General features: G+C 40.5%; 1 protein-coding gene across 18 annotated transcripts in view; it reads right to left on the reverse strand.

Annotated features, from left to right (window-relative positions):
- Positions 1 to 14,623, reverse strand: part of ST7 (suppression of tumorigenicity 7) — a 241,685-nt gene that overhangs the window by 100,927 nt on the left and 126,135 nt on the right. For all 18 annotated transcript variants that reach the window (XR_012010577.1, XM_072783323.1, XM_072783327.1 and 15 more), the window contains one exon: positions 5,790 to 5,949. Coding sequence is in view for 15 of the 18 variants with exons in the window: in XM_072783323.1 (XP_072639424.1) it covers positions 5,790 to 5,949 (160 nt within the window). In the remaining 3 variants the exon portion in view is untranslated. The remainder of the gene's footprint in view (positions 1 to 5,789; positions 5,950 to 14,623) is intronic.

The following is a 14,623-nucleotide window of genomic DNA, read 5'->3' on the forward strand; positions in this document are numbered from 1 at the left end:
GCCACCCAGGAGTCCCTCTACGAGAGGCTTTAAAGCTCAAGTCATCTATATTCTTTACATAAGCTAGTGAGAGGCCCCTTTAACAGAAGCTATATAATTTCCCCTATAGTTCAAAATAAATGAGATTACAGGCTGGTGTCCAGATTGACCAACAACTATCCACTATATGCAACAGACCTGTTGACCCTGCAACATCATATTTCAAAAAATTCTATGACTTCATCAATCAAATTTTCCATTAGAAAAAGTTTCAAAAACTCCTCTGGGCAAATGTTAGGCACTTTTAACAATACTTTTAAACATTTTGTTCCAAAGTACAACAGAAAAGGGCCCTAGATAAAGTTTCATCAGATGTATTATGACAATCAAGATTAACCCCAAGCCAGTCAACGTCTGACACATGATTCTGACATATATTTATTGGCTTTGATATCTCAGAAATAAATACCCAATTGTCTACTTCATACAAGCTCTTAAACAATCATTAAGAGTAACAATATCCACTATCTTAAGTAATCAAACTTTAGCAGTTTTCTTAACTTTTGAAATAATTATTTTGAAAAAAATAGTAGTAGTAAAGGCACAAAGTAACACGTAGGTAGCTTTCAACTCAACAAATGTGTTATTCCCTCAAATTTGACAGAATGAGGATAGTTATAAATAATGATGTTTCAAGACCATTTTTATTGATCTGCTCTAGTCAAGATGGTACTCTACTCTCTTCAAGTATTGCTAAGATGACTAAATATTTATTGTATCTCTGATATGTTTCTCATTGATCATTTCTGACCTAAGCCATTCAACTCGATCGTAATGTGGAAATGGCGAAATAAGTTTATTAAATAAATGTTCACCAGGGACTAAAACTGTTTTAGGCATTTTCACCATTCAACTGGAGATCAAATTTCTACTAGAACATATATTTTAGTGGCAAAAGATTTTAAAAGATGTAATAAGCATTGGCTCAGAAAATCACTTCAACACATACATCGATGTGGTGAGGACAACTGGGTTCCCCTAATTGAGACGATTAAAGAGCAATCCCAGAGGTTCTGGACATGTAGCAATTTGCAGTTTAGCCAAGGGATATATTTGAAATGCAAGCAGCAAAAGTCCGGCATAAAAGTGAATCACTGAGCTAATGAGTAAACCTCACTAAACCCATAGCCGTATCTCCATGGGGCTGGGCCATCTTCCCTATCATATTCATAGAAAAGTGGAGGACACTGCCTGATGGTTGTCCTCTGACTTGCTATTTCGTTTATTCCTCAAAGTACTCTGTGAGGTAGATACTGTTTTTATTCCCATGTATGCAAATTAAGATACCGAAGAAGGTTAAGTGACTCACCCAAGGTCACACACTGTTAAGTGATGGAGCCAAGATTAGGGCCACATCTGTGTGACCCCAGAGCCTAAGCTCTCAACCATCAGCAATCCTACCACTGAGCTGTGTGTAAGTAAGTTTGGCTAATGCCACTTCTGAAATAATGTCATGTATGGTAGTATTGGTTTTTAATGAAAGGACTTAATTTACCAGTTTAGTAATTATATTAGTATTGAGTTTATGGACCTCACAGAGGATTCAGACTATATTTTTTAGTTGGTGCTTGAGACTCTGGACTCCAAAGTAAGACTACCTAGGTTACCAGCAAGTGACCTCGGAATGACCTTGGGCAGATGACTTAACTTGCCTGCTGTACCTTAGCTTCCTTAACCACACCACAGAGATAATAACAGCATCTGCAGGACACCTGAGTGGCTCAGTCAGTGAGGCATCTGCCTTTGGCTCAGGTCATGATCTCAGCGTCCCAGGATCAAGCCCCCTATCGGGCTCCCTGCTCAGGGGGAGTCTGCTTTTCCCTCTTCCTCGCCCTCTGCCCCTCTTCTCCCCCCCTGCTAGTGTTCTCTTTCCTCCTGTCTCAAATATATAAAAGTCTTTTAAAAAAATAAGAGCATCTGCTTCTTACATATATATACATATCTATTATGCACATATATAAGATATACATTAAGACTAAGTGAAACTAAAATGAAATATTTGAGACAGGAAGGCAAACCTGACTTTGGCAACCTCTGCCTATGTCTCTGCGTCTCTATGTCTCTCATGAATAAATAAATGAAATCTTTAAATAAATAAGTAACTCCCTACATATTATCAGCTCATAAACGGAGTTGAATTAAGAAATCGCAGTGAGAAACATGGTAACATGGCAAATACATCAGCAGGATTTATGAAAAAAAATGGTGGGCTAGCTCCCAAATAAAGCAAAACAAGTGAAATATTCATAAATGTTAACCTAAGCCAAACAACCTAAAATTTGGCTAGATTAAGAAGCTGCATAATTAACTACATTTCTTCTCCAATCCACAGACAAGGATTACAGATTTTAGAAGAGTCTACACTCGGGCCGGTTTGTACAGAAACAAAAGTTAAACAAGGTAAACAACCCACCCTGTGACAGTCGCAACCCTCCCACTTTCCATTCCCCACCCCAAATCATCCTTAAGTAGGCCAGGTCTTTCAGTTATTTTATTTTATATTATATATTATATATTATATATTATATTTTTTATTTTTTATTTATTTTATTTTACTTTATTTTATTTTATTTATTTTATTTTATTTTATTTTATTTTTTATGGTCTTTCAGCTTTTAACCAAAACAAATGATTCCTTAAGAAAAGTCCTATGAACACTATGAGTCCCATATAGATCGATGTTTATAACTGGTATTTTCAGGGATTTTTCTAAAGCTTTTTCAAAGATTTTTCTCAAATAAGCAATTAAACTGCCTTTCCAATACCCATGGGACTGTTAGCCATGTATTTCACGTAAGATTTAGCGAAAAGCTATCTTACTACTCTCCAAGAAAACCAAAAGACTCACCCTTTTGTTAATAAGGCAACAGCTCTTTTTTTATTATTATTAAGGGAATAGGAATTGTTAAATTCCTCTACTTTAAGAAAATGTATTATCGGGATGCCTGGGTGGCTCAGCAGTTGAGTGCCTCCCTTCGGCCCAGGGTGTGATCCCGGGATCTGGGATCAAGTCCCGCATCGGGCTCCCTGCGTGGAGCCTGCTTCTCCTTCTGCCTGTATCTCTGCCTCTCTCTGTGTCTCTCATGAATAAATAAATAAAATCTTAAAAAAAAAAAAAAAAAAAGAAAGAAAGAAAATGTATTATCAATTACTCTCAATTTCAGACTTTCTTTCTCCTTTACTTAGTTGAAACCGGACTATGAGATAGAAAGTGATTAAGGGTAGAGATAAAAGACAATGTCCTTTAATAATATTTTTCTTATTCAAAACTAAAAATCACCACAGGAAAAGAGAAATGGAAAACAGTATTAGTCCCATGTATCTGGTACTTCCATACCAGCTTACGTGTCTGTTGAACTGAGTTAGCCAAATGTTAGAAACCCAACTGTCAAGTAGCAAAGGATAAATTGAGGCCTAAACAGACTTAGATACGGTAATTTCCACTTTGCTAAATGTAACTATTTGAAAATTGTTACGAGATCTGATCATAAACGCTGTATCTATTATATGGGAAGTGAACAGAAATATTGCATGCACAGTAGTAGACATTAAACAAATACTAGTGGAACTGAATCAATAATAATATTCAAAAACACAGTCTTGGGATCCCTGGGTGGCGCAGCGGTTTGGCACCTGCCTTTGGCCCAGGGCGTGATCCTGGAGACCCGGGATCGAATCCCACGTCGTGCTCCCGGTGCATGGAGCCTGCTTCTCCCTCTGCCTATGTCTCTGCCTCTCTCTCTCTCTCTGTGTGACTATCATAAATAAATAAAAATTTAAAAAAAAAAAAACCACAGTCTTAGCCAGGTGAAAACTCCGTCCCTATAAAAGTGGGAATTTCCATGATTATTATTTTTGAATGTAATTTCATAAAGGATTTAGGGCCTTCCCTTTAAAAACTGACATAAAAGCACTAAGAATAGCATCAAGATTTTATATGGTGCATAAGGCTGACTTCAAGATAGCCATAAAGAGAGAGAGCAAAATAATAGTGATAGTTAGAAGAACTCTTCATTGCATTAAGGAATGATGTCAAGAGATTTAAATTGGGTAGAGAATTTTAATGAAAATAAAAATGTACTCGCAATGAAGAATGGCCTCAAATAAGGCTGCTTCCATTTCTAATATGTTCATTTCCTACAACGTTTTATACCATTCAAAGACTACAGTAACTCTAACCAGACAAGAGGTCTTCACAGAAGGTGCAAAGTGATGGCAGTCATCCACAACTGCTTATATGATGATGACTGAATGATCTAGAGAATAATGTGCTACGCTTGTTAGCATAGCGGTTAATGTTTCCCTTTGCTCGGCTCTCTGTTTCTTTCACAAAATGGGTAAGTCCCAGACAATTTTGTTACCTTAGTACCATCTCCCACACGTGTACCCTTTAAGATGAAATAAATGTGTACCTGGTGGTGCCCACTGCCACTCACAGCTAGCTGGCTGGCAAAGGGCCTAATGAAAGGGCACGAGATCAGTAACAGGAATAAAATATATGTGCAATGCTCCTTGATGCTTATCACCTGGCTAGACGGTTATGAAATGTGACTGAGTTATCCTAGGAGAAAGAAAAAAAAAAAAAAGATCTAATCTAGCTCTTTAATTTCTTCCTCTTCATCCATCAAGCATCAGAACTTGTGCCTTCCCCTTCAAGAAGCAGACTTCTCCCCCCACTTTGGGTCAGAAACCCCTCCTTTGTTCTCCACAGCATTCTCTGTCCCCCTTATGTAATCAGAGCACTTACCACTATGTCTCCTTCAGCAGACATGAGGGTTCCATGAGGACAAGGACTTTGTCTTTTTTTGCAATCATCATATTCATAAGAACCTGTATAAGGCCAGGTTCATATTAGGGACCTGGGAAATGTTTACTGAGCCTATAAAGAGACCAAGCTAGGAGATGATACTCCTCCTCCCTCTTCTTTTATGAATGGAGAAATTACAGGCCTTGCATGCAATCATTTGTTCATTCACTGAGCTTCATGATGGAGCAGACACTGTGCTAGAAATACTGCAATACAGCAGTAAGCTTAAACATTACAGTGTGATTGGACAAATGTTGCTAAAATAAAAATGTTACAAGTCAACAAAGGTGACGAGATATCGTACAACCTACCAGAGAAGGCTTCCCAAGAGGTAACCCTGGAGCTGGGTTACGAAAGACGGGCAAATGCACGGGAAAGGGAGACAGACTTGTAGGAAGAGGGCCATGAGAAAACATGGCATGGTGAACAATAAATGAAAAGGAGAGGGACACGACTGTGACTGAAGCCAAAGTTGGTGAGACAGGTTGAAAGCAGCTCATGCTATGCTAAGGAATCTGGGCTTTATCTTCAGTGGAGTGGAAACCAAAGCAGCCTTTTAAGCAAAGGAGTGATAGGATCCCATCTAGTTAGACAGAAGGTTCGGCAGTTAGCATGGAAGAGAATGGACACATTCGATAAAGTTCGAGAAACGAGGGACAAGGAGGCTGCAAACTCAGGCTTGGCACACTGACCGAAATAAATGATCCTTAGCTAAACCAAAATGGAGAAAAAGTGAAATTAAACAAAACAAAGATTTCCTTTCCCTGTGATAATTATATGCTACTTCCTGGGTAAGAAGCTGTCAACTCCTTGGGAAAATACACTGCATTTTTTTTTTTCCTCTGGAGACTAGTATTTGAACAACAACATTATTACTGTCTCATAATCATAGTAATTTAGTAAAAGTTAGCAAATCATGTTCAAACGACAGGACTTTCCATACCTGAGACACTTTGCCTGTTGGAATCGGAGTCCCCATTGCTGGAGTTAGAATTGTTGGAGGAGTTGTTGTCAACCCCACCCAGGAGGGGGCGCAAGTGGCTTACGGAGACTTGTTCAATGAATGATGTTCCGTACTTGCGAAAATACCACCATTCAAATATCTAGAAGAGAAAAATAGTAAGCGTGATTATAGTCCTTGTGACTGTTCATGATTTTCGTTCACATACCCAGAAAATATGTTGCATTTACTAACTGCCTCCACCTTACTTAATCTTTTGTTCCAAAAGTGTTACTGAATTTATTCTAAAAATTGAAGAGTTTAATAAAATCAAAACACCAATTACATTTTAAATCCTCCATATAGTTTCCTCCACTTAACACCGGCTTTCAAAGAAAAATCTATAACTATAATCATGGATAAAAGAACACTGTTAAGAGCTGCTCATTTTCTTTTCTTTTTTCAAAAAAAAAATTTATTTATTTATTCATGAGATACACAAATAAAGGAAGAGAGAGGCAGAGACACAGGCAGAGGCAGAAGCAGGCCCCATGCAGGGGGCCCAACGTGGGACTCGATCCCGGGTCTCCAGGATCACACCCTGGGCTGAAGGTAGGGGCCAAACCGCTGAGCCACCCAGGGATCTCCTCATTTTATTTTCCTCCAAATTCACATAGTATTCTAACAAAATCACCATGGTTGAAAGACAACTCCAGAAATGTATGCAAGTAAGCAAGTTTTAGAAGTATGGCTTATGAAATATTCCAATTCTTGGCACCTTACATTGTGATAAAGCCATACCTGCAGCAAATTTTTAAGAGAGCAAAATTTTGTATTTATTTTAAGAACAAGCATTCCCTTAGAGAAATGCTGGTTTCGCAGAAAGAATGAAAGGCATTCCATTTCTTGTATGGATGGTCCTACTACTGAGACTCTGCAAAGTCCCACCTGCTAAGAAGTGCTTTATAAGCACAAGCATCTGTTGAACACCATTAATGTCTCCTCATTCACTAGTTTACCAATTATTGTGGACCATGCATTGCAAAGGAGAAAAGAAATGACTTTCATTAATAAAAGGAAAGAAATAGTAATGCTCATGTGATGAGGCTGAAATCGTGACTTCTAAGCCCTGGGAAAGCAAGCGACCTCCCCACCCAAGCCTCCTTCCCTGGCCCCTGAGTCCCTCCAGTGAATCCTTTTCCCACCACTGTTCACAGCTGCTCTCTCCCACACTCTTCCTTCTCCTCCCTGCCTCACCTGGGATTTGTTCCTTAAGTAGCCACAAATCACACAGAAGAAAATTAAGAATCAGGTATTTCCCAGAGTTGCATAGGATTAACCGTACCGTATTTTTATAATATACAGAATGCAGAGCTAACATAGAGTGAATTACCTTCATCCTTACCTATTTCTTAAAAACAAGATTTTGTGACCTACCCTGGAATGGACTTGGGGCTGTTATTTAAAAATCAATGTTTTCTCTCTTTTGCTCTACCCCCCCCCAAAAAAAAAAAAAGCCCTTTTTTTTTTTTAAAGCCTTTTCTAAGAAAGAACATCTATGAATGGCCATAGGAGCCACTGATCAAACCTAATGTTTCCAATTCTAAGAAAACTTTAATTCCAAAAAGTTACCTCTTCTGACTATATGAATTTTCACTGTGTTAAGACATTCGAGTAATTTCACCGGGCAGACGGGAGAATGTGATATGAAAGCTAAGAAGGGACAAAACTGGTCTATAGCGTTTGGAATACTAGGAGTAAGAGATCTTGCTTGACGCATGGAGCAAAGTTCAAGAATGGTAAATTTATAAACCATGAATCCAGGGAGTTTGTAAGCTCAGCCAAGTTATTTCATCTCTTTGAACACCAGTTTCTTCCATCGTAAAGGGGAAATGATATTCATTATTTGTCCTCAAGGGTCCTCGATTTTCACAGCCGTTGAAAACACCTAGTTTGACTCCTCGTGTAAAATTGCCAGTTGAGCGCCCACCGCGTGTTTGGTTCTCACAAGCACCAGCAAAGCTGGCATTTATTCTGTGCCGAGGCACACAGCTCCCGTGCACAGCTCACCTGCCGTCCTGATGCCCCCCTCCTTCGCCAGTCTAGGATTCAGGCCGGTACAGCATCTTCTTGTCTGTTACCAAGTTGTTGGCTCAAAACCCTAGAAATCATTGTGAAAAACGGGTACCGCTCCCCACTCGGCTCTGCCCACCCAACAAAGCCCTTAAGAGATTCGCGGCTTCGCCTTTATTAGACGAGAAGGCAGGCTCCGAGCGACCCAGGAACGCTGGGCCCAGAACTGGCCCCGGCTCTCAATCAGCGTGGCGGGAGCCTCTGTTGCCCCAAGCTTTGCTCTGCTTTCTACATCACGCTGCTGGGCACCTGCCAGCCCTTCGTCCATTCATTTAGTCACGTAGCAGGAAGGGCTCCACACCAGCAAGAGCTGTGCCCCAGGGTTACATAAATGCACACGTGGCCCCTGATACTCCCAGTCCACACCACAGGCCACGGCACCTCTCACAGCCTATACCCATCACAAAACCCACCCACACCTACACACGCGCATGCATGCACACAAACACCTTGGAACTCCAGATTTCTCAGTTTCTCCAGAAGGATCACAGAACGTCAGTGCTAAAAGGGACCTCAAAGGACCATGCACAGTGTCCACTTAAAGGAGGAATGAGGGATCCCTGGGTGGCACAGAGGTTTAGCGCCTGCCTTTGGCCCAGGGCACGATCCTGGAGACCCGGGATCGAATCCCACGTCGGGCTCCCGGTGCATGGAGCCTGCTTCTCCCTCTGCCTATGTCTCTGCCTCTCTCTCTCTCTGTGTGTGACTATCATAAATAAATAAATTTAAAAAAAAAATAAATAAAAAAAAATAAAAATAAAGGAGGAATGACCAAAGTCACCCAGCAAGCAAATTAAGTAGCTGCTCAGCCTGAAGCCCCAGTTCTGTGCCACTAATCGCGTCGGGGCTCTACAACAAGACATCTTTTTGTAGCTCTGCTGTGTACTGAAACACAGACAGGTGCAGCCTACCATTGCCCTTTGCTAATCTTTATTTCCCACTGCCTGCCGACTCCATTGTCCCTTTGCTTTCTTAGCTATCAAAATTAATCCAGAAGGAGTCTATCAAGTGGGACTGGATAATTCATCCTAAAGTATAAATGATTCATATTAATGAGGTATTTGCATTATAATAGGGGACAGATCTTCCACCCAGTATTTCTAATGCAGGATTAACTGATCTCAGTCAAGACTGGGACTGGGTTATTCACGCAGCTATTCGGGGGAGGGGGCGGAGAGGGTCTTCTCAGGCCTGTCTTTTCATAGCAGTAGATGGCTTCTTACCTATCACAGTCCTTCTCCGTACTATATGAATACCCCCAATACCCTAGCACAGAAACTCTAATATGTATTGAAGGAACAACCAGCAAAAGGAGGTAGGAAAGGACTTGAAGCCTTTTTAAACCTCAAACTAAGTCTTCTAATTTGGGGTTAACATAATAACTGCCCTTTACCCAGAAACATGACAGGTTTTGGGGCCAGCACCTCAGAGTGTTTTTAAATAGCTGCACAGATCCAAATGGGCAGATGGTGTTATTTAACACACACATATTTGGTGTCACTTTGAATTCTTTTCCCTGGTGCATAACCTACAATGTAAACAGCAAAGCTCTCATAAACAAATTTAGATTTTAAAATTAGTCCTTGCACAAACTAGTAGCTTAGTAGGCTGGCCTCGGTGGAATAAAACAGGTTTTAATCCACAGAATTCAAATATAAATTTACTATTTCATAGTCTTAAAAGCATAATCCCTCTAGTGCTTTTTTCCAACTCATGCTCCACCCCAAAGATTATACAGATCAAGTAAGGTGAGAACTAAAAAGCATCAATTTGATTTGGCATTTGGGAAATCAACAGTGGTCCTCCTATCTAGTTGAAAGGTCAAAACCCAAATATACTTCATGATAGCTAAGCGGTGTGACCATGTTCGGTTCTCTTCATTCTCCGGGACTCAATTATCTAATGTGCACAATAAGGTCACAGTAAGCACTCAGTTAATGTTGGATGGATACACAGATGAATGATTACAAGACTGGATGGATGGATGGATGGATGGATGGATGGATGGATGGATGGTTGGTTTGGACAATTAAATGGATGGATGACAAGGCCTGGCCCAGTGATTTAATGGAAAATAGTCTAAATCAAGAGCAGGCAGGACCAACAAAAATTCTTGTATTCTTTTTGTTTGTTACTAAAAAAAAAAGAGAGAGAGACTTACACATATTTGTGGAAGAGTAAAGAATCTAGTGAAAAGAGCGACATTAAAGAGGCCAAAGAGTACAAACAACCAAGAGGCATGATGCCAAGAGCCAAGAAAGCACACCCGCTCCACCTTCAAAAGGAACCTACCATTTCTTGCCCTGAGACAATAAGAAAAGGAAGGGTGAATGAATAGAGGGGAACATTCTATTTTAGAAAGTAGGGTGTGATATGAGCTGTTTCGCTGGTAATAAGGCAACAAAGGGCTAAAGTGGGTGACACTGATCTCAGTGGAGATGCAGGTAAGGCTTGTCTTTTGAGCATAAGGAAAGTGGGGATGGAACTGGGAATGTGAGAGCTGAAGTAGTAGTTTGGATCTATACTTTGCAGGACAGAAGGGTCAAAAACTCTACATGGGACTCAGATCATCTTTAAAAGAGACCCATTTGTTGGGGCACCTGGATGGCTCAGTGGTTGAGCATCTGCCTTCTGCTCAGGTCATGATCCCAGGGTCCTAACAGGGACCCTGCTTCTCCCTCTTGGTTGTGTCTCTGCTTCTCTCTGTCTCTCATGAATAAATAAATACAATCTTTAAAAAAAAAAATAGAGACCCATTTGTCAAGAACCCAGTTAGCAACACCTCGTGACTTCCTCCATACTGTTTGGCATACTCTTGGAAGCAGAGAGGATGACCAAAAAGCACTGGGACTAGGGGTGGAGATCTAGGCTTGGAGCTGGACTAACGTACAAATTTGTCTCATGCTCTCCCGCAGGGAAAGAACAAAAATCTGGCAAAGGTATAAACAAACAAGACCCTTCCATCTTTCCTGCACACCTAAAAGCTAGGTCCTTCCTGAAGATGCCTAGATTTTCCCTAGCCAATAAGCCCTCTTCTTCTTGAACTGCAGTTTTTATATATAAAATACTCCTCCTTGTGAATTGGGGACTTTTCTATACCCTATACCACACTTATAAATGCTTCAAGATTCCCATACAGCAGCACCTCAGTAATTCCACACCAATTCCACTAAACCCACGGGAAACACAATGATGTCTCAGCCTGAAATTGGCTAAGTGCTTCCTAAGGATTAAAGTGGGTAATGATATCACAGGAGAATAGATACAGTGATGCTGGAGACTAAAGAGGAAATATGAAACTTTCCCGCAGTCTGCTCCCAAATGCAAAGGCTGCAAAATTGACACCTGCTCTAAGTCTTCAGAAACACAGCTGGTGGTGAACAGTGTTTTTTTTTTTTTTTTTTTTTTTTTTTTTTTTTTTTTTTTTTTTTTTTTTTGTCTTTGTTTTTGTTTTGTTTGGCAAAAGGGGACCTTCTGGGCATAAATGACATAAATCGAGACAGTGAGCACAGAGTATATAATATCCATAATCTTTTAGGTTTCTTGTTGGAATTCTGAACTACATCCTTTCTATCTGTACCCAATGACCCTTTCAGAGTCCCCTCACCTCACCCCAACTCTACATGTCAGGCTGTTTTTTTTTTTTTTTCTTTTGATTCCTGTTATGTTTTGTTTAGGAATTCTGACGTGCTATGGAAGAGGGTCTTAGCTTCCCACTCCCTTGGTTTCAGTCAATCCCCTCCTCGTTCCCCTAAACAGTTGAGAGGGGCTGTGTGAAAAACTGGTATTCATGTCCCACAATCCTCTTTCCTGCCCACCTACCACCAAGGTTTTAAGAAAAGAGAGAAGAAAGGAGGGTCAATAGTCAATGATCTACCCCTATCTCCATGTCTATATGTTCATAGCATGAGGTTTTCCAATGTAGCATTACTGAGAATGGCTTGGAGAGGAGGGTCACTCTCCTCGGGTAAAAGCATGAAGACTACTGACACTGGGAGAAGCCATCCTGCACCGTGTCGTGCTGTGGTCCCTCTCTTAGAGATTCTGATTCAGTTGTCTGGGTTGGTGGTCAGATCCATCACTTTAAACAAGCTCCCCAGGGCAGCCCCGGTGGCTCAGTGGTTTAGCGCCGCCTGCAGCCCAGGGCGTGATCCTGGAGACCCTGGATCGAGTCCCACATCAGGCTCTCTGTATGATGCCTGCTTCTCCTTCTGCCTGTGTCTCTGCCTCTCTCTCTGTGTCTCTATGAATAAATAAATAAAATCTTTAAAAAATAAAAATAAATAAAAATAAAATAAACAAGCTCCCCAGATAATTCTAACACAATCGGTTAATGCATTCAACTCCCTGGATCTCTGTGCTTTCAACAAATATTTCATAGGAGTCTACCCAGGAACTGTATTATTGTATACAAAAACACAGATATGGTCCCAGTCTTCGCAAAGCTTCCGTTATAGAAAGGACAAAGGCAATAAATGATGACACAAATAAAACATACATTGTGGGAGGTATCCATGGCCAACTGGATAAGGAAAAAAATGTCTCCTCCAGAAAAGGTTGTAGTGTCCACCCTTCTCTTTTTTCTTTTATCTTTTTCTCTTCCCTCTCTCCCTCCACCCCCTTTCTTATCTACTTGACCCATTTCTGTGGGTCTGTCAAAATGAAAACAACGACTGTTGGATGCTTCTGCTATCCACCTGCTTGATCAGTGCCTTTATGAGAGGCAGAATGATACTACGGCAAAGCTGTGGAAATTTAAATTCCAGTCCTCACTCCACCCTTACCTACTAAAGTAACCAAAGCGAGTTACAAGCTTTCTGGATGCCTCATCTTTAAGTCTTTACTGGTTGAAGCTGGATGGCTTCTAAGGGTTCCTTCCCTCAGCCCTGCCACTACATGATTTTCAAGCCTCTCAATTTGTGCTCAAATGCAAACTGATAAAGCCAAAAGGGTAGTTTTGTTCCTTCATCTGCCATTCGCCTGTTCACCTTCTTCACTTGTATCATGTCTAATCATTAATCTGATCCACTGAAATACTCATGTGTACAGTCAGACCCTGACAGGCATAGGTCTACTCTCTGGCCTTGCACTTTACTTTGTCTCCTGTGGAAAATCATTAATTTTTATGGTGACCCCCATAAGCTGTAATCTCATTAAAGCTGAATGAGCCTGGGTTTCCTCCCACTCTCTGCAGGGTCCCCTACCACGAGATCCCCACAGCATCTCTCTTTCTTCATTCTAGAGACAAAGAGACAACTTGCTTCATAATCAACACAGCCTGACATTTACATGCAGTTTCCCACACCCCAAGAGCCCTTCCAATCAAGTTTCCTGGAGTTTTTTTTTTACTCTCAGCTCCAAAATCACCATCATTTGGGTGATCCACATGTCTGTCAATTAAAGCACTATCTCAAGTGCAAGTTAAGTTCTTTAGACGAATAAGGAAAAGTTGGAAGGATTCATAACAATCATCTGACTCACTTACTTTTGAACAGGAGGGAATGGAGGACATGGTCAGAGAGATCCAGATTCAAATTTTAGCATCTGTCTACTATATAACCTTGTTCAAATCATTTAACATCTGTGTCTGCTTCTACTCAGCAGCATAAAGCCATTGTTCTATCTATATCTACCACTTAGAATTTTTAAGAGAATTAAATCAAGTAATATATGCAAAGTGCTTAATATCTGGCATAGAGTAGGAATTCAATAAATGGACCTTTTGATACAACTTATTCCTTCCTAGTTGTCCTCTCATCTACACTTGCCCAAAAACATATTTTTTTTTACATGTAATCTACAAGTTAAGTCTTTTATTTATGGATTTCCTCCCTTTTTAGTTCTTGATTCTCACTTGTTAAAATTATGCCTCAGATATCTCTTTTTTATATCTGTTTAATACATGTGTAAAATGTAGGCGTAAAAGCATGTCTATATCCATGTTAATGGGGATGTGGGGATCTATGTATAAATGTCCCACACAACATACAGCATTTTCTCCATTCTACCAACATTTTGAGAAAATTAAGGGGAGTATTTTCTCCACATAACCACCTTACATTCTCAAAAACAAAAACAAAACCCAGAAATTTTCTCCATTGAAATAAACATTGCTCAGAGAGACTACTTCAAGCAGTCTGGGCCTGTCCTTGCCAGAGCAACTAAAAGACTAAATTGGTGGGTTTGGACTGTGATGACAGGTGCAGTTCCTGTGGCTGGAACTGGACTGAGATGGGAAAGGCTTGTGCCAAGAGGGAAGAGGGGCTGCTTGGAGTTAAGCAAGGGAGAGATCTGGCCAGATGGGGATGTGGGCACAGGACCAAAAGGGAAGAGTGAAAGGTAGGTGGTAAAACCAAACTCTTTGCTTGCTTTCAACCTGTAAAATTAAGAACTAGCAGTGAAATCTACTAAAATATACATCAATTAGTCATTTACTTTTAAACACATTAGTGTAAAAGACACTAGCCTTTGCCAAACACATTTTATTTTCATGCCTATTTGTTAGTTAGATGACTTTTTTCAGGGTGTTTTGTCTGTATTTACCCCTCTTCTTCTAAGACATCACACTGCATGACAACTTCAGTCTCCAGCATAGCAATCCTGAGGTCCCCAAACAACCATTTCCCCAGGGGCATCCCGGTGCTTCCAGCACTCACTGCCTGGCTCTCCTTCCATCGCTCAGGGGACAGGAGTTGGCTAATTGT

The sequence above is a fragment of the Canis lupus genome, chromosome 18 (genome assembly GCF_048164855.1).
Source record: "Canis lupus baileyi chromosome 18, mCanLup2.hap1, whole genome shotgun sequence".
Classification (NCBI taxonomy): domain Eukaryota; kingdom Metazoa; phylum Chordata; class Mammalia; order Carnivora; family Canidae; genus Canis; species Canis lupus.